Source organism: Mustela lutreola, chromosome 3 (assembly GCF_030435805.1).
Source record: "Mustela lutreola isolate mMusLut2 chromosome 3, mMusLut2.pri, whole genome shotgun sequence".
Classification (NCBI taxonomy): Eukaryota; Metazoa; Chordata; class Mammalia; order Carnivora; family Mustelidae; genus Mustela; species Mustela lutreola.
The window spans coordinates 148,547,186-148,573,264 of record NC_081292.1 but is presented as its reverse complement, the minus strand read 5'-3'; the positions used below and the strand labels follow the sequence as shown (position 1 = coordinate 148,573,264).

The window sequence follows — 26,079 nt, the reverse complement described above, 5'->3', positions numbered from 1 at the left end:
CATTATGACTGACTGGCTTCATGCCAATCATTTGGCCCTGGAAGAGATAATAAAAGAGCACAGGACAACAAAAATCCTGTTTGTATACAAAACCATTTCTGTTTTTCCTCCCTGAGGTAGGGGTCCAGGCGGACTCAACATTGTAAAAACAAAACAAAACAAAACAAAACAAAACAAAACAAAAACCTCACAGAGAGTTGAAAGTATTTAAATTTTATTTAAATTACATGTAAATATTATTTTAGATAGGAAACAAAAAGGTAATTGAAATACCCTTTCATGTAGGTCTCTTCGAGGGCAAAACTATCTACCTCATAAAAATAATCAAAATTAGGCCAAACTGAAGAGAAGGGACTCATGCCTGAATTTGGGTCCCCCCTAAAACAAATCTGCAGAGATATAAGTAGAAGAACACAGGTTAAAAATGTCTATGTTAATATGTTTAAGAGAAGAGTCTGAGGGGGAGCAAGAAGAAGAAATCACAGAAAACAACTGTGATAAATCCTGAAGGAATTCTGAAAGAGTTTACTTTCATTTTGTCTTTCTGGCCAATGAGAAAACATATGGCATTATGGGATACATGTTTATTTGTGTGTATGTTTTAATAGGAATATTGATGAGAAGCCAAAGGCTCATTCTATAGCTTTAGTCTCCCTAATTAATGCAAGTGTTAATAGCCTTCCTTTTTTTTTCTTTTCAAATTTGTAATTAACTTTATTTTTTCCACATTCATTGAGATATAGTTGTTATATAACATTGTATAAGGTTAAAATGTACATGCTGACTTGACATGTTTATACACTGCAAAATGACTACCACCAGAGTGTTAAGGAACACCTCCATCATGTCAAAGAATTATCATTTTTTTGCAGTGAGAATATTTAAGATCTACTCTCTTATCAACTTTCAAGTATATAATTCAGTATTATTAACTATAATCACCATGCTGTAAATTAGATCCCTAGAACTTACTTACCTTCTAGCTGGAATTTTGAACTTTGACCACCATGTCCTATTTCCCCCACCTCCCAGACCCTAGTAATCACCATTGTAGTGTCTGTTTCTATGAGTTTGGCTTTAATAGGATTTCACACCTTTCAATAATGTGCTCCTGTCTGTCATATCTTCATTAAGGATAATAACAACAACTTCCATTCCATCAAAAATCATAACAGGACTCTACTATTCTATCAAAACTACTCATATCACAATGAAAATGAAGTTCATTCTATATTACACATCCATTATCAGCTTAAGTATAGAAAGAAATATTAATAAAATGTATATCTGATTCAATATCATTCTGATTAATGTTCTTTCTTATTGTTTTTAACTAATTTTAACTAATTGGTAGTAAAATTAACTAAGGAATAAGTGAGAAAAAAAGAGAGATCTGCTTAGCATATAACTCTAATATGCAGAGGACTGTATCAGAAACATAATTTATTGTTTTTCTTTTTAGATTCTAATTCTATATCATTGGTAATTCCTGATCCAAGAGTTGGTTATCTATTTTGTGAATTACACTTCTCTTGTCTTTCATTATCACTAGTAAATAACGAATAAATATGATCATGAATAATTATTACCAGTTCCATATGGATTAAACATTCACTGAGATATCCCATCTATTTTTAACTATAAATTCATATTGCTTTTCAAAGTAAACCATTACTCTCTCACACCTGTGGTTCATGCTTAAATATTATTTTATATGTTATTCAAAGACCCACTTCAAAATTCTTCTCTGAGTCACTGTTCAGAACTTCTCTCTTTTCTTCCAAAGTATCAAGAGCATTTATTTTTCCCTCACTGCTAGCACCTACCACTTCTTTATCTGATAATTTCTTGTCAATAGATTGTAATTACCTTGAAGACAAGGACAAATTCATAGGTATATATTTTTAATCACCCTGCAATACCCAAATATAGTTCCTTTCACAGTGAAAGTAATAAAAATATTGAATGAATAATTCGAGAGTGCCAAGGAATCCCCCTCACTTCATCCATGCCTGAGTGAATACTAAAAATTTAAATCAGTTGTGACTAATAGCTTTCGTATGGTAAGTTTTGACATCTTAAATCTTATAAAGGCTACATTTCAATATTTTTATGTCAAAATTTTGGAAGAAGTATACAAACAAATCACACTATGGAGCTTATGAATACAAATGTTAAATTCAGAAGAAGAACCAGATGGAGCATATGAATTTTATTTCATGTTGGAAGGGATTTATAAGCCTGTATAAAACTAGTATATTTATTACTACAACTAGAGGATAATTAATAATTACAGAATTCTAACTCATGGAGTCTATATGTTGTGCAGTAATGGTCTAGAACTTGGATTGCATAACTTACTCTGTATATGTCTAGTCATTTAATGGCACAAAACAGTACCATTTCATATGTGATTTGATGAATGTAGGTTTCTGTCCTACATTCTGAATTACTTTTGACATGGGGGCTTCAAGGACAAGAAAAAATTAGCAACTTATTTTCAAGCCAGTGGAAAGTCAAAGTATTAACCATATAGTTGTTACTATACCCTAACTCCTGGAATCCCTAATGAGGAGTCTGATGCCAGGTAACAAACTAAACCAAGTCAACATGGTGGCTTTGAAAACTGAAGCAAGTGAGTCATGGAAGAGCGTCGATCCCAATTTTCTCATTTGTAAGCTTGAAAGTTTTTACCAATGGGCAGGTAAAAGAAGAAGAAACAGAGAAGGAGTATAAGCCAAGCAAACACAAATGGAGAAGAAGAAGGTCATTTGTGAATGAAAAGCTTTAGAGCAGTGGTGGGCAAATCTTTTTCGGTAAAGGGTGAGATAAAAAATATTTTGGCCTTTCTGGGACATAGACTCTCTATGCAACTACTCAACTCTGCCATAGCAGAGTAAAACAGACATAGAAAATTATGTAAATGAATTAGCATGTCCTTGTTCTCACAAAATTTTGCTTACAGAGCCTGAAATTTATATTTCATATCATTTCCATGTGTCATGAAATATTATTTTTCCTTTTTTTTTAACCATTGAAAAACAAAAACAAAAACAAAAATAAAAACAAGCGTTCCTAGCTTGCAAGGCCATACAAAAACAGGCAGTATGCTAGATTTGACCCATGCGCCATAGTTTCCTGATCCTCGGTATGGTTGCTAGTTTTATTATATAGGACTATAGTGCAATGGGACCAGTCCTTTCAGTTGCTTTGTTCCATTATAATTTCATTTTTGTTATTAATTTAATCATATTCTATTTACTAGTATAACTTAATATTCGAATGGACTTTTAAGAGACAGGAAAACCACAGATTTAATTCATATGACATCGTTATCAAAATGAGAGAATAAAGTAGAAAACTTTCCAATAAAATAAATATTGTGAAGGGGCACCTGAGTAGTTCCATTAGTTGTCTGACTCTTGGTTTTGGTTCAGGGCATGGTCTCATAGGTTGTGAGATGGAGCCCTGCATCAGACTCTATGCTCAGCAGAGTCTGCTTGAAGATTCTCTCCTTCTGCCCTTCCCTCTACACATGCACACTCCCTCTCTCAAATAAATAAATCTTTGAAAAAAATATAATAAAATAGGTAAAATAATATAATCATTGTGAAAAATATAAATAAAGCTTATCTGTCAGGGAAATTGAAATAATACTTTCCCATATTAAAATGACCAATATTCTATTACAATTAATAGTTTTATGTGTAATTAACCCTAAAATTATAAAATAACTGGTCTTATCAACATTTAACAACTGTCTCTGCGGAATTTTATACATGTGAACCTCTGATTACGTACCACTAGGTTTCCAATGACCATGACCATCATGTACACAATAAGGCACATGGCTTGACCAGCGACCTCCATACAGTCCCACATGGTTTCTATCCACTCTCCACACAGCACGCGGAACACAATCAGGAAGGAGTGGAAGAAGTCATTCATGTGCCAGCGTGGGAGTGTACAGTCTTCATTGATCTTGCAGACACATTCTTTGTAGTTCTTACCAAAGAGCTGCATGCCAACCACGGCAAAAATGAAGACGATGATGGCCAACACCAAGGTGAGGTTACCCAGAGCCCCCACTGAGTTGCCGATGATCTTTATCAGCATATTCAGTGTTGGCCAAGACTTTGCCAGTTTGAAAACTCGAAGCTGAAAGGAAACACAAAGGTTAATGTTAATTATTATGAAAAATGTTCAATATTTCTAATGTTGAGTTTTGTTCCAAATTTTAAATTCTAAATTATCATTATTACCTAGCTAAAATTGATCATTTCTACTTTTTCCCTGCCAGCTATTTTCAATATTCCTCTTATTTTGTTGTACTTGCCACAATATAGTTACCACACATATTTTTGAAGGAAGTTCAGGATTACTGTAATGGTTTATGGCTTCAAACATTATTTGCTTAGAATTGATAATTTATCCTTAATTCTACTTTCTGGTACTTTAAATTTTTTAAACTTTGAATATATTCTGATAGTTTTATCTACTTTTTCATGCTGACATAGGCTAGAGCCCAATATGTTAAAGAAAGATGCTCTAAGTCTTTACATTTTTATATTTTTTACAGCAGACAACCACCATTTTGGGGACAATAATTTGATCTTTAGTTATCAAACCTACCAAGTAATGAACATATTATAGGAATTAAAATTCTGTAAACTATAAGCTTCTTATTGTGAAATAAATTATGGCTGACTGACAAAGAAATATTTTCTTTTATTCACTTACATCATACTAGTATATACAACTGAATATGTCTTTGAGACCCTAAAATTAACTCAATTATGACTGACCATTTCTTCAAGATGTTAAGATTAAAAAAGTCATGTGATTTTTGAACTCTTTAAGAACTTTTGTGGTGGAATGAAATTAACGATACTAGATACTAACCCTTAATCTTGTCTTTTGACTTGAACCTCCAAAAGACTTAAATAGTAACGCAAAGCCTTAGAAATACCCCTTTATATATGGAACATAGTGGTAAGGTTGGTCTATATTTACCAGTCTGAATGATCGCAGAACTGACAGTCCTTCCACATCTGCTAGGAAAAGCTCCACTAAACTTAATGTCACAATAAGGCTGTCAAAAATGTTCCATCCTATTTGGAAATACTCATATGGATCCATGGCAATTAATTTTAAAACCATTTCAGCTGCAAAGATCCCAGTGAAGACCTAAAGGAGAAATATAATGTTTTTTTCCTGGTGTTACTAGACGTATAGAATCAAAATAGTGATGATTATGACTATTTGTTTAGCATCACTGTACTTCAGGCCATGCACCCAGATCCTCTGTGGGTAGCTGAATTTGTTAAGTGTACAACTCTTGGTTTTGGCTTAGGTGGTCATCTCATGGTTGTGAGATCAAGCTTCAAGTCCAGATCTGTGCTCAGTGTGGAGTCTGCTTGAGATTCTCCTTCTCCCTTTGCCCCTCTCACTCATGTTCTCTCTCTCTCTCTCTCAAATAAATCTTTACGAAACAATGTCACATAAATAGAACCATGACAATTAACACAGTCAATTTTTGCAAAAAAAAAAAAAAATGTGGGTCAATAAGTTATTCTGGAAGAAAATGAAAAGGAAATATAGATTGATACTGAAATTTTGAGCCAATCTTTTTTCTGGTCTGACTACTCCTAGGGTAATAGAGAATATGTTGACTCACTCTTTAAAGATTCATCAGTAGAAGAGGAGAAAGTATTTAACTGACACAGTGGGAGCTAAAGCAAGACTTCCAAAGCTTTGACACAAAAGTGCATCACAAAACATCATTAATTCATGACATTGTTATTAAAGGACTGACTTAAAAAGACAACAGTGAAGGACTTGTTTATGAATCATTCAGGTTTGACTTGTCTCAGAGAAGCTGACCAAAGAAGGCTCAAAGGGAAATGGTGAAGTCTGTAAGTGCTGAGTCAATTTAAAAATAATGCAACATCAAAAAAAAAAAAAAAAAAAAAATAATGCAACATCAAGCAGGGAGTACCCACACTTTAGGTTCTGGCAAGAGATAAGAAACATGATAAATTCTTTTGAGCTTCACAGTGATGCAGTCAGCTCAGCAAGAAGGTACTGATATTCATGATCTGTTCTTCCACCGACAATTAGAAACTAGATAGTCCTGTCTTTTTTATTTTTAATTTTAATTTTTTTAGTAGCATTATAGTATAATATTGCTTTCCATGTCAGTTACATACAACACCAGTGCTCATCACAACAAGTGCCTCTTTAATACCCATCCCCCTTCTAGTCCTGTCTTTTTCAAAGAGAAACAGAAGGGAAGAAGAACGCTACCTCAGAGAGCTCGTGCAGTACATACATCTTAACTGAAAACACGTGGGAGATAAGACTGACTCAGAAACAAACTCTTTGACTTCGAAGATCAATTGTTTTGGGTTCGAGGCAAAACTAAAATTATCTTATACAGACATTCACAAAGATATCCAGAGTTATTCACAATTTATGAAGGGTCAGAAACTAGGACCCTTTGGCCATGAAATAGAACTTCAGCCTGCTTCACACAGATTCTCAGAAACTAACACTTGCCATTTGCCCTAAGGCATTAATTAGGCCCAAATGTGACCAGCACTGCACATTTAAGAGATCACTCTGGCACCCATTTTCCTAATAGGATCCTCTGTCATCTTGTGACCTATAGATCCCTTCCTGAGTGTCCTTGTGTCTTCTGTGTCCATTCCTCCTGTTTTGGTATCTTGGTGTCCTTATTCTTAAAGGGTTTTTTTGTTTGTTTTGTTTTGTTTTAATTTATTTGACAGATTGAGAGAGCACAGGTAGGCATAGTGGCAAGCATAGGGAGAGGAAGTAGCAGACTCTCTACTGAGCAGGGAGCCTGATGTGGGGCTTGATCCCAGGACCCTGGGATCATGACCTGAGCTGAAGGCAGATGCTAAACCGACTGAGCCACCCAGGCACCCCTTGGTATCCTTATTCTTAAGGATTCTTTCTGCATCTTCTTCAATTTCTTTCTTTCTTTCTTTCTTTTTTTTTAAAGATTTTATTTATTTATTTGACAGAGAGAAATTACAAGTACACTGAGAGGCAGGCAGAGAGAGAGAAGGAAGCAGGCTCCCTGCTGAGCAGAGAGCCCGATGCGGGACTCGATCCCAGGACCCTGAGATCATGACCTGAGCCAAAGGCAGCGGCTTAACCCACTGAGCCACCCAGGCGCCCCTCAATTTCTTTCTTGAGTGTTCTATAGTTCCTCAAGTACAGATCCTTTACTTCTTTGTTTAGGTTTATTCCCAGGTATCTTACACTTCTTGGTGCTATAGTAAATGGAATTGATTCTCTGATTGCCCTTTCTGTATATAAGAAAACAACTGATTTCTATATATTGATTTTGTATCCTGCCACATTACTGAATTGCTGTATGAGTTCTAGTAGTTTGGGGGTGGAGTCTTTTGGGTTTTCCATATAAAGTATCACGTCATCTGAGAAGAGTGAGTGTTTGACTTCTTCTTTGCCAATTTGAATACATTTTATTTCTCTTTTTTGTCTGATTGCTGTTGCTAGGACTTTTAATACCATGTTGAACAAGAGTGGTGAGAGTGGGCATCCTTGTCATGTTCCTGATCTCAAAGGGAAGGCTGTGAGCTTTTTCCCATTGAGGATGATATTCAGTGTGGGTTTTTCATAGATAGATTTTATGAAGCTGAGGAATGTTCCCTCTATCCCTATACTTTGAAGCATTTCTGCTAAATAATTTAGAGCATGATGATGATAATAATAACAGTAACAATAAGTTTATTAATGACTTATGACATGCCAGACTAATGAGTAGAAAATATTTAATCCTCTCAACAATATGATAAATGAATTGTTAATTTATATTACAAATAATGCATTATTTTTCTTATATCACAAACGAGGTATTATGATTATTTTATACATGAGAAAATTAAAGATTATTGAGATTAACACATTTTTTTTTAAGATTTATTTATTTGACAGAGAGAAATCACAAGTAGACAGAGAGGCAGCCAGAGAGAGAGAGAGAGAGGGAAGCAGGCTCCCTGCTGAGCAGAGAGCCCGATGCGGGACTCGATCCCAAGACCCTGAGATCATGACCTGAGCCGAAGGCAGCGGCTTAATCCACTGAGCCACCCAGGCGCCCCATTGAGATTAACACATTTGCCAAAGGTCATATAACCGATAAGAGGCAGAATCAGAATTCAAATCCAGGACTTCGGGACTCTAAAGGCCCAGACACTTCATTTGTATGTAAAACAAACCATCCATAATTTTTCTGAAAATATGTGGAGAATGTACTCATAAGGCAGCAGCCATGTAATTATAAAATGGGTAAGAAAGTATCAAATTTGCAAAATGTTGCTTCAAAGAGACAAGCCAGCTGAAAACAAAACAAAACAAAAGACACACTACCAAGTCCCAAGATGGTGGCCCTGTTGGAAATAGTATTGTTATAGACCTCTATACTTCTGCAAAGTTATTTTAAAATAGCATCACTAGAAACTTGACTCTGTACAATGATTCATATTGTGAATTCTGGATATGGATAATTATATACCTACATATCCATCTGACTGAAAAAAAAAGAACTGGCAATCATGACAACCAAAGAGAAGAACTATGGGTACATAACATGCACTGAGAAACTCACCAAATTTCCCACAGCGAGTACATTTTTGAATTCTTCAGTCATTGGGTGATGTTCCATAGCCATAAACATTGTGTTTAAAACTATGCAAATGGTAATAGCAAGATCTACAAAAGGATCCATTACAATAAAATAGATAAGCTTTTTGAATTTTATCCAATATGGAGAACAATTCCAGATCAAGAATGTGTGTGCAAATCTGTACCACCAGGGCGGACATTTTTGTCTGGACTCTTCAAGTTCTAGGGGAAAAAAACAACAAAGAACATGAAGCCAATCATTTATTTATTTTATTCCTAATTACGTACAGTACAAATCAGCAGTATACATGAACACTGAAACAAGTTTTCTGTTTAGATTTTGCAAATTTGACAGTACTTCTTCTACATAAGCATGGCATATTACATAAAAATCTTATATCACAATGTTCATTTACTAGAGCAAGCACAAGTTAGGGGGAAGGCAGTGAAATTAATGACTCAAAGCAGATATGGGCAACTCCCAGAGAAACATTCACTTAGCATGTGATGGGAAACAGGAGAACCTATGTTTTTCTTCATGGAGAAATATATATTTTCCACCAATATATATCCTTTCACAGTGAAAGCAATCTCAGAACCAAGAGACTAGAAATAGTTTATGGACTGAATCATTCAATAGATATGTCATATCATGAGCCCTTTTATCTCTCACCATTAAGTTTAGGAGGTGGGTGGAAGCTTTGTCTGAGGCCATCATGGTATATATGTGGGTATGAGCTGGCTACCAATGGATAAGATGGGACCTCGGGCATATTGTAGGGGAGAGTGGGACCCAATACATTTTAAGAGTTGCCATCCTTAACTCTCTTCTCAACGTATCTCAGGGTCTAACCACTATTATTCCCATTATGTTCTCTAAATTGCTTTCTCTAGCACTTTTTCATCATATTCTGAACAGATGTTGCATCACATATTACCATTTTATAATTTTACTTAATGTGCTCAGGGGAAGCAATTTATAGACATCTGGAAGTATGTATTATTTTTTGCATATTAGAGAGAGATAAATTCAGAGAGACTATTTTAAGTTTCTAAGACTATATAGTGAGAACCACCCAGCCTTGGGTTAACCTTGATTTCATTAATTACCATTAAGCTATTTATCTTTGAAAGGTCCTATCACCTAATGGTCTCTAATCACAAAACACTATGAATTTTTTTGAGCACATAAAGGCCATTCCATTAGTATCCATTGGTTATCTTTACTATGGTTTATAACCAATTTTTATTCTTTGAATTCTTCCTAAGAACTTCATATAACTATTTAAGGCTGACCAGGATTTATCTAAATCCTGTTTAAAAATCTGTACAGGTAAGAGGGTATTATTACATACCTTCTACAGTGTTTGTTAATATGCTTACTCTACTCATTGCTCTTTGTCTCAGATTGGGATCATTCAACATATCTTCAGAAAGAATATAAGAGCTAGAACGTCTTTTCTTGTGTATTTGATTGGTTGTACCCTGAAAGAAAAAAGATGATGAATTAAAGTTTTAAGAATAGAACTCTAATAAATTATAAGCATAGAATAAAATCTTGCTTAGGAAGCTGTGGTGATTAAATTAAGGTAGAGATTAAATTAAGGTAGAGACTAGGTTGCTGGGTTGGAATCATAGCTCTACTACTTACTGAGCATGTTATCATTGGAGAGTTATTTAACTCCTGTCTCGGTTCCATCACTGGTAAAATGGGGATAATCATACTACTTGTCTCATATTCTTGCTTTGAGGATTAAAAGAATTAATGCTTAGGAAAATAAAAAATAAAACAGGTCGCTTTTATTGTTACAATCACTTTCATCATCTCTCTTTCCGGGTCTTGAATTTATTTAGATCGTTTTACCATGTCAGAATCTTACATGAAAACAGCTAGACTTGCAGTGATGTGTGTTCAAGGGGCAGAACCTCGGTATTCTCTGATAAATTTCTGTAATTATTCTTTGCTGAGGTAACAGCATTAATGGCGGCGACACTAAGGGTTGCCTCATGAATTGCTCTGAGTGTATGATGATAAACGACTCCATTTGAAAAGGACAATGGAGACTGATGGGAACTGTAGCAAAATGGAGAATGTAAGCTCCACCTAAAAGAGGTGACCACTATTCTGCTCGAAAGGATTGTTGGCATGCAGGACTATGAGCTCAGTCTTACCATGTACACTCATTTTTATGTGAAAATGTCTTGTTTTTAAATCTTGGCAACTATTTCAAAGTTAAAACACTACACTGGTTCAGTGTAGGCCCATAATACACATACACAGACACCACTCACACACATATACACACAAACAAGTATACAACTCTGTATGTATCACATACATGTCTGCTTAGCTGTGGTCTGTGTGCTCTGTGTATATGTATAAACATACACACACATCACCCTACAACCATATAAATATAGTTCTATAGTTTTAAAGTTGTATAGTTGTTTAGATACAGTTATATATGTGTGTATATCAAAACATGGACACATGGGCATATATTTATAAATATATAAATATATGCCTGTGTGTCTATCTGTATGTATATATGCACAGACATACATGCACACCTATCCATAGGTGGCTATGGATACAGTTATATATGTGTGTATATCAAAACATGGACACACGGGCATATATTTATAAATATATAAATATATGCCCGTGTGTCTATCTGTATGTATATATGCACAGACATACATGCACACCTATCCATAGGTGGCTATTAGATCCAATCTCTAATTTACTGACTTTCCAGAAAAGGCAATTTTTCTCCAAGTCAAACAGGAATAACAAATTCTTTTTCATGTTCACATGTGTTAGTTGTCAAGGTCATATTATTTGTCATGCAATTTTTTCATCAAAACTGTACATTTTGCCACACTATTATGTTCATTGCATTTCTATTGAATCCTAGAGTATCTACTAACTCCTTTAGTTTTATAGTCTGTTTCAGGATTTATGGTAATACTGATTTTTCCCATGGTAAAAGTAAAGTCTTAAATAAAAATATTTTATAAAAATATATGAAATAATACCCAAATTTGATATAAATTATGTATTTCATAGGGAATATATCATTGAAGAGAAAAACACAGCAAAGATCTGATTCTGTAGAAATTTAACATGTTTACTTGATAACGAAAAATATTTTGGCAGAAAGGTCCAAGCTGTATCATGCAAGCACAGAGGTCACATGTTACCTAAAAGCACATGCATTCATTCTAAGTGAAATGTTTGTGGCCATGACTTTGATGGAACTTTATTCTCACTAAAAATACCATATTGTCTGAAAATATGAATGTATGAATAAGTAGCGTGAGTTCAAAGGTTGTTAGGTTAGTCAAAACCTCTGCTGATGTTTAGTCATGCAATATAACACAGTGAGTGATCTAAAGAGATAACCTGGAACTCTAGAAACCGGAAAGAGCTCTTTCAAGTCTAATCGGACTTTTTTTCCTAACCACTCAATTACTCCTAAACTCTTGAAATTGTTGCTTTGGACAAGTTGTTTTGTTTTAGCTATTATGTGTATATGTTTGTATTAATGTATGTAGTTTGGATATTATATTCTTATTTATAGACTTCAGACAAAAGAGGGGTTTTTTTTAAACGAAAACAGTAATTTTCATTTATGTGTGGGGGAAAAAGCATAACTATTTTAAATTATTTCCAGATTAAGAAGACTACCACACACTAGAGAAAGAGCAAAAGTGTGGTGGATTAAGAGCACAAGCTGCTCTAGTTCTTCTGGCCTTGGTTTCCCCTTTGTAAAACAAGGATGATAATATATCACCTTGCAGGGCCACTGTAAATACTATATACAGGCTTGCTGTTGTTATTACTATTTTTAAAACCCAAGATTCCTTGCACAAGGAATAAACAGTATCTCGAAAAAGATAGCAGGAGGTGGCAATTAATCCAAACTTCCTTACAGGAAGGGGACCTATTATCAACTAATGAGATCAGCATTAAACATGCATTTCCTGTGCTGATACATATGTATATATCTTTTATACATCACTTTCTAAAGGGATGGCTTATAATAGTCAAATAGAATTCCAACAGATAAATTCCATTTTGTTCAAAAATGGAGTGTTAAATATCTTCGCATTAGACGTCTACAGCATATGGGATGAATGAGTTACAAAGGTGGATTTCTACAGTAGAAGTATTGCAAAATGCAGAGCCATTCACAGGACCAGAGAAGGCCCTTCTAGCAGAGACTGACTGATGCAAGAATAAGGGCCGAGCCATGCCTGAGCTATTTAAAACGTCCTTACGCTGTCATCAGAAGTTGCCTTATCTATTATCACCTCTGGCAGAAGCTGTCCATTGGGGAGCATGAGGGCTGAGGGTCCATCCACCAGGGAGACCACACCGTTGCAGTCCACGGCACTGTGCATCTTCCCCTTCACTGGCGGCACTGGGGGGGACCTACTGGCTTGGCTGATGTTGCTGCCGCGCCGCTCCCGAGCTCTGTGGGGCACAAACAGCGAGCCCCGCCTGCTCTCGCTGTCGCCGAAAATGCTATGCTCATCATCGGCAAATTCAGTCTCGGATCCCATATCTTTCCCTCGACCTTTGAAACTGAAAAGGCTTGTTCGGCTGCTGCGTCTTCCAGAAAACAAGGAGCCTCGAATGCTGAGCGGTGACTACAGAAAAGAGAAAAGGTGATGTTTATGTGCTGAAGATCCTAAGAAGAGCTGCCATCGACACCACTGGGCTCAGTCCTGTACGGGGTTTAAAAGGAACGTATTTAAAAATGAAAGAATTCGCCGGCAAGACAACTTTTTCCAAATCAGGGATGAAAAGATGGGGTGAATCCATCCTTTCAGGATCAGGTAAATTATTTATTGCCACACAGGTGACTCCTACCCTGGTCTACAGTGACCTCTCCATTGTTTCTCTCCCATTGAACTTGCTACGAAGAACATATTACTTATAAAAAGCATTTGGCATTTTTTAAAGATTTTTTCATTTATTTGAGAGAACGAGTGAGAGAGAGAGACAGAGAGAGCACAAAAGGGAAGAAGCAGACTCCCCGCTGAGCAGGGAGCCCGATGTGAGACTCGTTCACAGCACCCTGAGATCATGACCTGAGCTAAAGGCAGACGCCCAACCGACTGAGCCACCCAGGCGCCCCAGCATTTGGTATTAATACCTGATGTTTAGCTTTTCACATGTCAGTCCCTAAGTTCTGTAAGTAATTGAAACTCTCTCGAAGCCAAAGATCACGCTGTATGCTTCCTTGCCTTCCACTGCTTGCATCTCCACTGTACATACCGGAAACTCAGTCAAGTTATGTTGAGAAAGACTGTTTAGTGTCAGTGAGTTTACAAAGTCATAAAACCCTAGAACTTGAGGGAGAGAGTGCCTGACATCAAAGAGGGAGGAAGTTGTATCTGTTTGACTCATGGCCAGGATAAACTGTGTCCATAAACCAAACTGGATCTCTGGAAGTGCCTAATTCAATACACATTAGTGCTTCCTATGTACACAACAAAGTGGCAGGCACTCTGAAAAACAGAAAGTGAGTATAACAAAGTCTCTGCCTCAAAACTGGCCTGGTTTACTCTTGTCCTATTTCCTTTTATTGATATCACATGTATTCAAGTTCAGCCTCCCCAGCTAAATTATGGAATCTTTGAAGGCAGGGACTTTATCTTTTAGTGTCTAGCTGGCAGCGTCTTACACACTTAAGTAGTAGAAATTTTAAATGTAGACATCAATGAGGATAGTAATTCTGAGTCTGGCACCACAGAGCAGACTGGAGAAGTGGAGAGGGCAGAGGCAAATGTGTGGGATGAGTGGCATCTGAGCTAATGAATGAAGAATGGATGCTACTACAGCAGGAGGAAAACAAAGAAGAAAATCAGCCCACTTAGCGAACACCCCATGTGCTAAGTAATAAAGGTACAGGGCATGTAGGTAAGAGTGAATAATCATGGTGGACTGAGGGTACGTGAAGGTAGAGAAAGGGGGGAAATAAGGTGGAAGCCAGTCCACAACATGGAGAAGATGTGGGTCTTGTTCTGTAGAGAGCGGTTATTCAACACAGTTGGGTTTGGGGGGTTTTGTCTTGCTTCTTAAAGTTGAGTCAAGGAACAGCTCTGTTTTAGAAAAATGATTTGGGAAGGTTGTGTGATAGAACACTAGGAAATGTTTCGGAGAATAAAAGAAGCAATTGTTCTTCTTGGAGGTTCATAGGCAGGGAAGCCTGAGATATGGAGGTCTCCATGGAAAGAGAGGAACAAAGGGAAGAGAAGTTTTACATAAGTAGAAATAAAGACTGTGCGACTAGATGTTAGTAGCCGAAGTAGTTGGGGGGTGGAAGCCATCAAGGTGTCTCCAAACTTTTCCAGTGTGGGTGACTTCACCACTGTAAGTAGTGGTGGTGAAGAAAAGTAGAGAAACCAATCTAAGATTAGTTTTTAACCAATGAGGTATTGTGAAATACAGACTAGATGAAAATGTAAAATATATAGTATAAATAATTTTTTCATTTCCACAACAGTTCTCCTGAATACTGTTTCAAAAATTTGTTTGTCAGAGAAGATCATATGACAATGCTAAAACTATAAGGTCCTTCAAAAATGGTCAGAATTCAATGGAAGACTCTGGACATCTACATTCTTTCCATAAATATCCAACAGTCAATACGTTTTTACCTAAAAACATACCGATGCAATCATTCACTCTCCTTTCCCGAGATCCTGTACTTCAAAATAAAACATTTTGCTCTGTAATCCTACCCCTGGCGAGATGCATTTGATAGGTGCAAGTGTACCTGATTAGGGGTAGTCAGTCTCTTTTCATGTGCTCGTCTATGACCTTCAACACCAAGGTGGAAACTTTGTCTCCTGATACTCTCCTCTGATTCCGATTTGGACAACTTCTCATTATCTCCCTTTTCTTCCCCACTGGAAAGCTTCTTTTGATTCCTTTTCTTTCTTCTGTTTCTTCTTTCTTTAGCACTTTTAGAGCTCAGTTTGGATGTTTCCGAGGAACTCTCAGAGAAGCCCATCATTCTGCTTCTCCCAATACTTGTGTACTCAGCTGCTGCAATTGCAATTGCCTGTTGGACCAAGAGGCCACACGTACAGTAAGTCATTTCCAAAGTCTATCGAATGATGCGGCAGCTCTCTGCCATGAATGTTATTACACTATGCATATAATCATGTTCCTTGTATAGGAAGTGATGCCATTTTCTTAGCACTATGACCAGATCCCTTACCGAGCATCTTCTTATTGCTTCTCTTGCATAGCAATAAAGTCCCATCTTCCTTTGGAATGAAGCTACTACACACTATTGCTATATTTATAGTAAAAAATTTAAAGTAGTATATATGCCCTGAAACAAATAATGTATACATTATATGTTAATAAAAAAATTTAAAAAATAAGATAACATATTATATATGAAGGTTTTACTAGGTAATTTTGGAACATAAAACTCACATAAGCCATACAATAAGAAAATATGTACATCTTGTTCGGGTAGTTAACTCAGTATTATCAATAGAGTCAGGCACTCAGTTTAATAAAGTGAATTGTTTGAAAATGAAAATGAATGATTACAGAATTCAAGTCAAGAAAATGAGAGACTTCTAAGGGTTTCCTAGAAAATTCCTGGGATTATCTAGTGTTAACACTTTATTAAAAAGATTAAGTTTTTATTATTAAAACAATCCTTGTAAAAATCTGGATAATAAGGATATTGTGAATAAAAAATAAAAATCACTCATAGCCTTGCATCCTGGAAATGGTGTTAATATTTCTTCTAACCTTTATATATAATATTTAAATTGTATCCTTATTATACTCAAGTTTGTATCCTACTGCATAATACATTATTATATTAATACTTTTCACTGTTAACAATATTCTTAAAACACAATTATAGGGCTGAATAATACTCTGAGACACAAAAATATCATAATTCTATTAACCATTTTTTTAATTTTTAAAATTTAAATGTTTTCTGATTTTTAATATTATCAGATAGTGCACTGAACATCTTTCTGCATTACACATCACTACCTTCCCCCTAATAAGTTAGATACTTTGAAGATATTTAACTAGGTTGAACCATCAAATAAATTTTAAACTCTTACAGAATATTTAAATTTGTGTTCGTTTAGTATAAACCTTTGCAAACTTTTCCACTAAAGGGTTCCTCTGGAGATGGGAATGAGGAAGGATCCTCAAGAATTTGTGCCTTAGCCTAAAGTGGCCACAACCATAAATATAGAGTTCCTTAACATCTCGTGTTTTTTATCTTAAAAATTCCTGCCACGTTAACAAAAATCGATGCACATTTTGGTTTCTACCCCATAGAGTATCTGTTAACGTAAACATTTAAATAATTTTCCCTGAACTTTTGTATGCAATTGTTACTCTGGTGAAACACACCATATCTGTTTTGGGACTTTGCATGATACTATACATCCTGAGGCATCATGGTTTAGGAGGAATGGCCTAGAACATTTTCTGTGCTGGAGTGAGCTGATTAGGGGGAAAGGTACAGTGGGGCACATGCCGATTCTAACTCAATCCAGAATTGGTTTCTTTGACCACCGCAGAATTTAAGAAGAAAATTCTGTTTATGTTTAAAAATCCAGCGAGGAAATCTCCCTAGGGAAGGCCACTAAGCCTCTGTTATTCTCCTTTGGACTTGGACTTCTAGAAAGAATTTTAAACCAAATAATAATACCTCAGCTTCTTCTTGCTCTTTTTTAAGACGATCTAACATCTGTTGAAATTCTAACTCCTTTTGCTTCGCTTCTTCGATGTTTGCCTGGTTCTGTTCTTCATAGGCCATGGCAACCACAGCAAGAATCAAGTTTATTAGATAAAAGGAGCCCAGAAAAATCACCACAACAAAGAAGATCATGTAGGTTTTCCCGGCAGCACGCAGCGTCTAGGGAAAAATGGAAATCATTATTTTAGGAACACAAAGATCTTTGGTAAATTATTTCAACTTGAATGGCATATTAGGCATAGAGAAGGTGGGGTAGTTTGGTATAATCTCATGTTATAAAAAATATGGAGGAATAGAATTATATCTCTAAAGAAAACAATCCGTATTAAAATGCACACTTTTTTAGTACAAAGGATGTAGTAACCTATTAAACTTATTTTAAAATTAGGTATGATTCTTCACTATTTTTAAGACTAATAATCTTAACTTTTTTGTTTATCCACAGTCTGAAAATTACTCAAAGACTAACTGCTCTGCTCATTATCAAATTAGAGGACTAAATGATATCTATATTCTCTTTTACTGATCAAATTCTATCTCTACTAGGAAATATTAATGATGGTGTATTATGTTCACACAAAGTAGACAGCTTTACTGAATGATTTTATCTGCTCATCTACTCTTATATTTACTTTTCATTAACATGTATTAAAAATTTTTGAATGCAGTATATGGCTAAAAAAAAATTCAAATGTTCTAAAAAGCTGTTACATGAAAAATATCTCCTATCTCTGATGTCTCTTCATTTCCCTTTTCTATCAGTCATTGTTGTTACGCAAGTTTTTAGTAGTGGGGCTGTTAGGTTAATGGGTATATTTATTTTCATTTTCATAGGAACTCTATGTTGCACTCTACAGCAGTTCCCAGCAATGTGTGAGAAAGTCTGCCTCCCCACATCTCAGCCAGACAGCGTCTCTCTTTTGATCTCCACCATTCTAAGCGGTAAGAAATTAGAGGTCACTCTAGCTTTAATTGGCCTGTCTTTCATTTTGAGAAAAACTGAGCATCTTTTTATATACTTAAAGTTGTCTGTATTCCTTTTTCCCTCTGAAGTATATTCTTACAGAATTTCTATATTCATTTATAATCTTATCAGAAATGAAGTCAACAAAGAACAGGCCAAAAGAAGAACCTGGCAATTCTGAGAAAAGTGATTCATTTTCATTTATAATAGAGAATAACCATTTTCACCTCCTTCCTCTTGGGATTGGGTTCTAAGAATATGTAAGGGAAAAGATGCAGCCCATAGGCCCAAAAGGATCACATCCAAGCTGGAGGAGACGGCCAGGTGAACTCACAATTACAGGATAAGTGATGGATAAACTGGGGGTATATTCAAAGGGCGTGGAGGTCTAAAGGAAGGAGCAATTGAATTGGGACAGGAGCATTTATTTATTTATTTATTTATTTATTTATTTGGGGGAACAGGAACATTTAGAGAAGTGAACAGGGTCTTCAATTCTTGTATTGGTTTTTAGGGTTACCGTAACAAACGACCACAGACTGGGGGGCTGACACAACAGAAATGTTATTTGTTGCAGGCCTAGAGGATGGAGTATCAACGTGTCTGTGGGCTGGATTTCTCCTGAGGCTTCTCTCCTGGGCTGGCAGATGGTTGCCTTCTGAGTCCTGACCCAGTCTTTTTTCTGGGTGTGGGCACATTTCTGGTATCTGTCAGGTCCTAATCTCCTCTTCTTATAAGGACATATCAGATTGGTTTGGGACCCACCCAAATGCCTCATTTCAATTTAGTTATCTCTTCTCCAAAAATAGTCATTCTAAGGCACACAGAGTTAGGACTTTATCATATGAATGGGAGGGGATACAATTTAATTCATAACATCTGTACCTGGGAATTCAAAAACTAAAGCATGATGAATCTAGGAGAGCCTGTTTTTTGGGCATCAGAACAGGCCAGCATGTGCAGAAACCAGCATGGACAGGAGAGCTATAAGAGCCCATGACAGTGTATTTCCTGCTATTTACCTAGGGCTCCAGGGGATGCTATATTCTGAAAGGGTGAAAGGGAACTAGAGATCAAATAAGCCAAAAAAGGATAAGACAATAATTTATGATTTTAAGAATTACCCACTCTAACAGTGCTGGAAGTAAAACACATCTAATTTTAGTGATAAGATAATAGGGTTTTGTCCTTTCTGATTTGAATAAAACATCTCACATCTCACATGAAGTCCAGCAAGGAACATTCACCAGCTTTTTATGCCATTCAAAAATGCAATGAATGTTTCTCTTGTCACTCACCTGTTGGTAAAGGTTTTCCCAGTAATCCTGGGTCATTAGCCGAAACAAGGCCAAGAAGGCCCAACTGAAAGTGTCAAAACTCGTGTAGCCATAATCAGGGTTTCTGCCAGCTTTCACACACCTGTACCCTTCTGGACACTGGCTACATATGAAAAAGAACATCACAAGTTAGAATGTTTCCAGGATGTAAGTTAAAGAGGACCCCAGAACAATTAGATATTCCAGGTTCCTCTTCTAGGGGGACAGTACTGAATAACAATTAAGAACACATTATTTGGAAGCAGGAAGAACTGGGTTTGAATCCTATCCCTACGATTTACTAGTTGGTGACTTTGTCGAATTACTGAGCTTCTCTAAGGCAGAGTTCACTCTTTCTGAAGAAGACGTAACACCTACCTCAAAAAGTGAAGATTAAAAAGGTGATATATCCACATTACTCAGCCTCGTTCCTTTATATACAAAGCACTTAATAAATGGGATCTGCTATTAGCATCATCATTAAAAACTGGAAACTTCCACCAGATTCCAAATAATAGTTCTTCCACTATAAATATCAATAAATAGGCCTCTACCAAAACTGAGGAACCCAAATTATTCTTGGAGTTAATTAGAATAAAAATAGCCTAAATAGAGAAATTGTGTAAGTTCATAAAGATTTGTAGCTTTATGATATTTTTCTAAAATTGGTGGATTTGTATCCACAATGCCATTGAAGAGTGTTCTGAGCTGTGTCTAGGAGCAGCAACCTTATTTGTTTAATGCTCCCTGTATACACAGAGCCTGGTGAAGAAATATCTGTCAGAGGGAGACCAAGAACAAAGACTCTGCCTTCAGAAATGAAGTCGGTGTATAGGGAACCGTGAGATGGGTATTTCGCATAGGTAAGAGATTCTTAAAGTATCTTTACCCAAGTCCATAAGGTCCTTTCAGAGTGACTGAAGTGTCACTGCATTCAGTCAACTATGAGTCATTCTTGATTGGAAAAAGGGTAGAATTTGGGAATAGGATGTTGGTTTTGTCACTCTTCTTTCCAGAAAGAAAAGACTTGAAACTATCCAGCCAACTTTTGGTGGGGTTTTCCAGAAGTGACTTTTCTACTCTCTTAAGATTTTTATGACTTGTATCTTGTTTCACTTCAAGCACTACCTCCAAGTTTTGGTTTCAGAAGTGTACATTAACCATAAATGTCTTAAAGTGTGGGCTCACTGGGGGACAGAATAATGCCACGAAATATATGAAAACAATATAAAATCAAAGGTTCCAATTTCAAAAAACTGATTGGATATGCTTTCCCTTTTTGGTAGCCTTTTGACTAAAAACAAATATTACTTACCCTGAATCTGTGCTCAAACCACAAAGGAGAGCGTCTTTAGATCCCTCCAAGTAATAAAAATATTCTGTTTAGGAAGAAATTCAACAATAGAACATTAGAGAGTGACCCAGATGATAGGTTAATTAGTAGAGACATATTCACATACATTCAGGCCCAGTCTCGGGCAATGTGCATTCATTTATTTATTATATTGTCATATATTCTCCTTCAAATACGTACTGATAACCTCTTATGGGCCAGGCAGTGAATATAATAATAAAAGCATGATAAACAAGATCATTAATTTTATGGATCTTTATGTGTAGGTATGGGTGGAAATTGGGGACGGAGGACAAATAAATAAATAAATAAATAAACAAGGTATTTTCAAATAATGATAAATGTCCTAACGAAAATAAGCCAGTGTCATCAGGGAAATACAAATCAAAATCACAATGAGATACCCCCTCACACCCATCAGAATGGCTAAAATTAACAAGTCAGGAAATGACAGATGCCGGTGAGAATGTGGAGAAAGGGGAACCCTCCTACACTGTTGGTGGGAATGCAGGCTGGTGCAGCCACTCTGGAAAACAGCATGGAGGTTCCTCAAAAAGTTGAAAATAGAACTACCCTATGACCCAGCAATCGCACTACTGGGTATTTACCCTAAAGATACAAATGTAGTGATCTGAAGAGACATGTGCACCCAAATGTTTATAGAAGTTTATAGAAGCAGTGTCCACAATAGCCAAACTATGGAAAGAATCTAGATGTCCATCAACAGATGAATGAATAAAGAAGATATGATATATATATTATATATATATATATATATATATATATATATATATAATGGAATATTATGCAGCCATCAAAAGAAATAAAATCTTGCCTTTTGCAATGACATGGATGGAACTAGAGGGTATTATGCTGAGCAAAATAAGTCAATCAGAGAAAGACAATTATCAGATGATCTCCCTGATATGAAGAATTTGAGAGGCAATGTAGCAGGCTTAGAGGGTAGGGAAGGGAAAAATGAAACAACATGGGATTGAGAGGGAGACATACCATAAGAGACTCTTAATCTCACAAAACAAACTGAGGGTTGCTGGGGGGAGAGGGGTAGGGAGAGGGTGGTTGCGTTATGGACACTGGGGAAGGTATATGCTATGGGGAGTGCTGTGAAGCATGTAAACCTGGCGATTCACAGACCTGTACCCCTGGGGCTAATAATATACCTTATATGTTAATAAAAAATAAAAAGTTTATTTCAAAAAATACAACATTTAAAAAAAAAGAAAGAAAGAAAAGAAGCCAATGTGATAAAATGTGGCCAGGGAAGCCCTTTCTCCAGATATGACATTTGAACTAGGGCCTACATGTACAAAGAAGCCAGCCATCCAAAGACTCCGGTGCAGAGATATTTTGGCAGAGGCAAGAGCAGGAGCAAAGGTCCTGAGGCAAAAGTGAAGTTGGTGTATGAAAGAACCAGCAAGATAGTCAGCCTGGCTACAGTGTAGTGAGTGGAGAGAACTATGGTGGCAGGGGTAAGCATGGGTCAGATGATGTAAGCTTTTGTGTGTTATGGAAGGAAGTTTGGGTTTTAAGCATGGTTACAGTGATAGAAGTGGGAGATAGAAATGGGAGATAATCACCATTTAAAAATGTCCCACTGGTTGTTTTGTGGGCTGTGGACTATAAGAGAGCAAGTATGAAAGCAGGGACATGACTTAAGTGACTACAGTGAGAGGTGACATGACTAAAACTCAGAGAGTAGCTGTGAAGGGGAGGAAGGGGATGAAAACACTGTAGACAGGACTTGCTGCTGGTGTCGGCATGGGGGAGGGAGGACACCAGAAGTACGATCACCAAGTAGATAGTTTTCAAAGCCATGGGGCTTGAGGGAACCTAAAGTGAAAGTGTAACTCAGAAAGAGAAGGGGAGAAAAAAGATGGAAGGGAGCCCCCAGCAGATGCCCAAAGTGTTCTAGAAGAGGTGGAGACAGCGGGGCAGTATTTAAAGTGGATACACTCTGTCTCCCGAAATTCTCTCGTTCAGTCAGCTGTTAGTATTTACACAGGACTTATGAAGTTCCGGATATTGAGGATATGGCAGCGAAATAAATGCACATTTTCTCATCGTGGTACCCTCTGTGCCCATTTTCAGGCGTAAGGGATCTCATAATCTCTTCCTCTATACTCTATCAAGGCTTACTCTTAAGACAGGGAGCTGATCCAAACCACACACAGTAAATATATAAAGAACTGACAAATATCCATGCCTTTTAATAAGGGCCCATCTTCCTATTGGGCTCAAATCAAAGAAATAAAGATAAAATTATTAGAGGCCTTTGGAGTGATAGTGGAAGAAAGACTTTCAAGTCAGATATACACGGATTTGAACGTTGCTTCTACCCCTTTCTGTGCAGGTGAATGATCTTACCACTTTAATGGTTAGCCACTGCAACTGCAAAATGTACTTAGAGTGCCTGATTTGTGAAGTTGTGGAAGAGCATAAATAGGATATTGCATGTAAAGCAATCCAGCGATCCACACATTCTACACAACTGCTCAGACAGCAGCAGCTGGCATTATTAAACTATTAAACCATTCCAGGTAAGAGTAACGGACTGATTTTCACCTCATTTTGTCTTACACAGAAGACACAAATCTTAGAAGTCACAAACAAAACAATAAAGCCTCTCTTAGTTTGAGGTGAAAGTTTAGGTGAGAATGTTACACGAACAACTTTTTGGAAAAGCTGTGCCTGAGGTAGGGTGGGTATGACGGAATGAGGATGGAGGAGGTTAAGAAGCAATTTTTTTGTATATAAGCTTCCGTGATAATTTTGTTGTGGAAGGATTACTTTAGAATTATCCTTTAAAGTACCTCTGGCTCATGGTTACCAACCACTGAGGAGCTGCTTTATAGGGCTCTAGAGCTACCTACAGCCCAGCAATCGCACTACTGGGTATTTACCCTAAAGATACAAATGTAGTTATTGAAGGGGCACGTGCACCCGAATGTTTATAGCAGCAATGTCCACAATAGCCAAACTATGGAAAGAACCTAGATGTCCATCAACAGATGAATGGATAACGAAGAGATGGTATACATACACAATGGAATACTATGCAGCCATCAAAAGAAATGAAATCTTGGGGCGCCTGGGTGGGTTAAAGCCTCTGCCTTCAGCTTAGGTCATGATCCCAGGGTCCTGGGGTCAAGCCCCACATCAGGCTCTCTGCCCAGTAGGGAGTCTGCTTCCCTTTCTCTCTTTCTCTGCCTGCCTCTCTGCCTACTTGTGATCTCTGTCAAATGAATAAATAAAATCTTAAAAAAAAAAAAAAAAGAAACGAAATCTTGCCATTTGCAATGACGTGGGTGGAACTAGAGGGTATTATACTGAGCGAAATAAGTCAATCAGAGAAACAATTATCATATGATCTCTCTGATACGAGGAATTTGAGAGGCAGGGTGGGAGGTTGTGGGGGTAGCGAAGGAAAAAATGAAACAAGGTGGGATCGGGAGGGCGACAAACCATAAGAGACTCTTAATATCACAAAACAAACAGGGTTGCTGGGGGGAGGGGGATTGGGAGAGGAGGGTGGGGTTATGGACATTGGGGAGGGTAGGTGCCATGGTGAGTGCTGTGAAATGTGTAAGCCTGATGATTCACAGACCTGTACCCCTGGGGCAAATAATACATTATATGTTAATAAAAAAAGAAGAAGAAGGAAAGAAAGGGTTCTAGAGCTGCCTGTGCTAGCACATGGCAGGGCAAAGAGACTCAAGTCAGTATGAGATCGAAAAATGTAAAGCAAGGGCAGTAGCTCACTCTGCTCTTACAGAACACTTTAAAATAATCCCTAGGGGCACCTGGGTGGCTCAGTGGGTTAAGCCGCTGCCTTCGGCTCAGGTCATGATCTCAGGGTCCTGGGATCGAGTCCCGCATCGGGCTCTCTGCTCAGTGGGGAGCCTGCTTCCTCCTCTCTCTCTGCCTGCCTCTCGGCCTACTTGTGATCTCTCTCTGTCAAATGAATAAATAAAATCTTTAAAAAAAAATAATCCCTAAACAAGCAGACATTAAATTATTAGAATTAGCCTCAGGAGTATTAAGGTTAACATGGAAAGGGAAAACATAATGCAAATAAAAACTTATGCCCACAATAAAACTTACTCATGAATGTCCATCATAGGATTATTCACAATATCCCCAAAGTAGAAACAACTCAGATGTTCATCAATTAATGAATAACCAAAATGTAGTATGTACATACAATGGAAAATTATTTAGCAGTTAAAAAGAAATGAATTACTGCTGCACGGATGAACCTTGAAAACATGCTAAGTGAAAGAAGCCAGACACAAAGACCACATATTGTATGATTTCATTTATAAAAAATGTTCAGAATAGATAAATTCATAGAGATAGAAAGTCAATTAGTGTTTGTTGGGGGCTGGGTGGGGGGAGGGAATGGAGAGCAATTGCCAATGAGTACAGGATTTCTTTTGAGAGGAGATGAAATTTTTCTAAAATTTGTGATTTTTGCATAATGTGACTATATTGTGAATATACTATAAAACATTGAACTGTGTACTTTAAAAGGGAGGAATTCATAATGTGAATTATCTCAATAAAGCTGTTAAATAGACATAATTTAGTATAATAACAAAGTGTGTATAGTAATAGATAAGCCTCAACCTCACAGTGGAAGACATAAGGGGACAAAAGGAAATAGAAAATTGGAAAATCCATACAACAAAAGTCTGACATTCAATTGAGTGCAGATTCTGAGGAAATTTCTTTTTAATTTCAAGGCCAATGGTACAGAATGGTAAGACCTAATTGGTGACCTAGACATCCTATGAGTAGTTTTATCCAGCCTGGCTCAGAAAAACAGCTTTTAGCAACTATGTGTATGACTTGGGCTTTTGGAGTGAAGGGCTTATTCCTCAACCAGGAGGCAATAGTAACTCTGAGAACACTAGTGCAGGGGATCAGGTAGAGGCAGAATGCCTGCAAGTTAACACACTGCATTCTGGGGGACTGCATTGTTAGGAGTCC

The 26,079-nt window shown here is 36.9% G+C and overlaps 1 protein-coding gene and 1 long non-coding RNA gene across 6 annotated transcripts in view; one reads left to right on the top strand and one right to left on the bottom strand.

Moving 5' to 3' along the window:
• SCN9A (sodium voltage-gated channel alpha subunit 9) overlaps positions 1-26,079 on the bottom strand; it is a 171,305-nt gene that overhangs the window by 65,675 nt on the left and 79,551 nt on the right. The window contains exons 8-16 of the mRNA XM_059167130.1: positions 21,031-21,094; positions 19,698-19,839; positions 17,388-17,594; positions 15,462-15,749; positions 12,955-13,326; positions 10,026-10,155; positions 8,654-8,892; positions 5,014-5,187; positions 3,802-4,158 (exon numbers count right to left, since the gene is read on the bottom strand). Of these exons, the coding sequence (XP_059023113.1) occupies positions 3,802-4,158; positions 5,014-5,187; positions 8,654-8,892; positions 10,026-10,155; positions 12,955-13,326; positions 15,462-15,749; positions 17,388-17,594; positions 19,698-19,839; positions 21,031-21,094 (1,973 nt within the window). The remainder of the gene's footprint in view (positions 1-3,801; positions 4,159-5,013; positions 5,188-8,653; positions 8,893-10,025; positions 10,156-12,954; positions 13,327-15,461; positions 15,750-17,387; positions 17,595-19,697; positions 19,840-21,030; positions 21,095-26,079) is intronic.
• Positions 1-26,079, top strand: part of LOC131827142 (uncharacterized) — a 167,900-nt gene that overhangs the window by 114,761 nt on the left and 27,060 nt on the right. For 4 of the 5 annotated variants that reach the window (XR_009351907.1, XR_009351905.1, XR_009351904.1 and 1 more), the window contains exons 4-7: positions 15,647-15,776; positions 18,270-18,377; positions 20,475-20,578; positions 23,441-23,627. This is a non-coding gene — a long non-coding RNA (uncharacterized LOC131827142). The remainder of the gene's footprint in view (positions 1-15,646; positions 15,777-18,269; positions 18,378-20,474; positions 20,579-23,440; positions 23,628-26,079) is intronic. The other variant, XR_009351906.1, reaches the window with a different exon arrangement.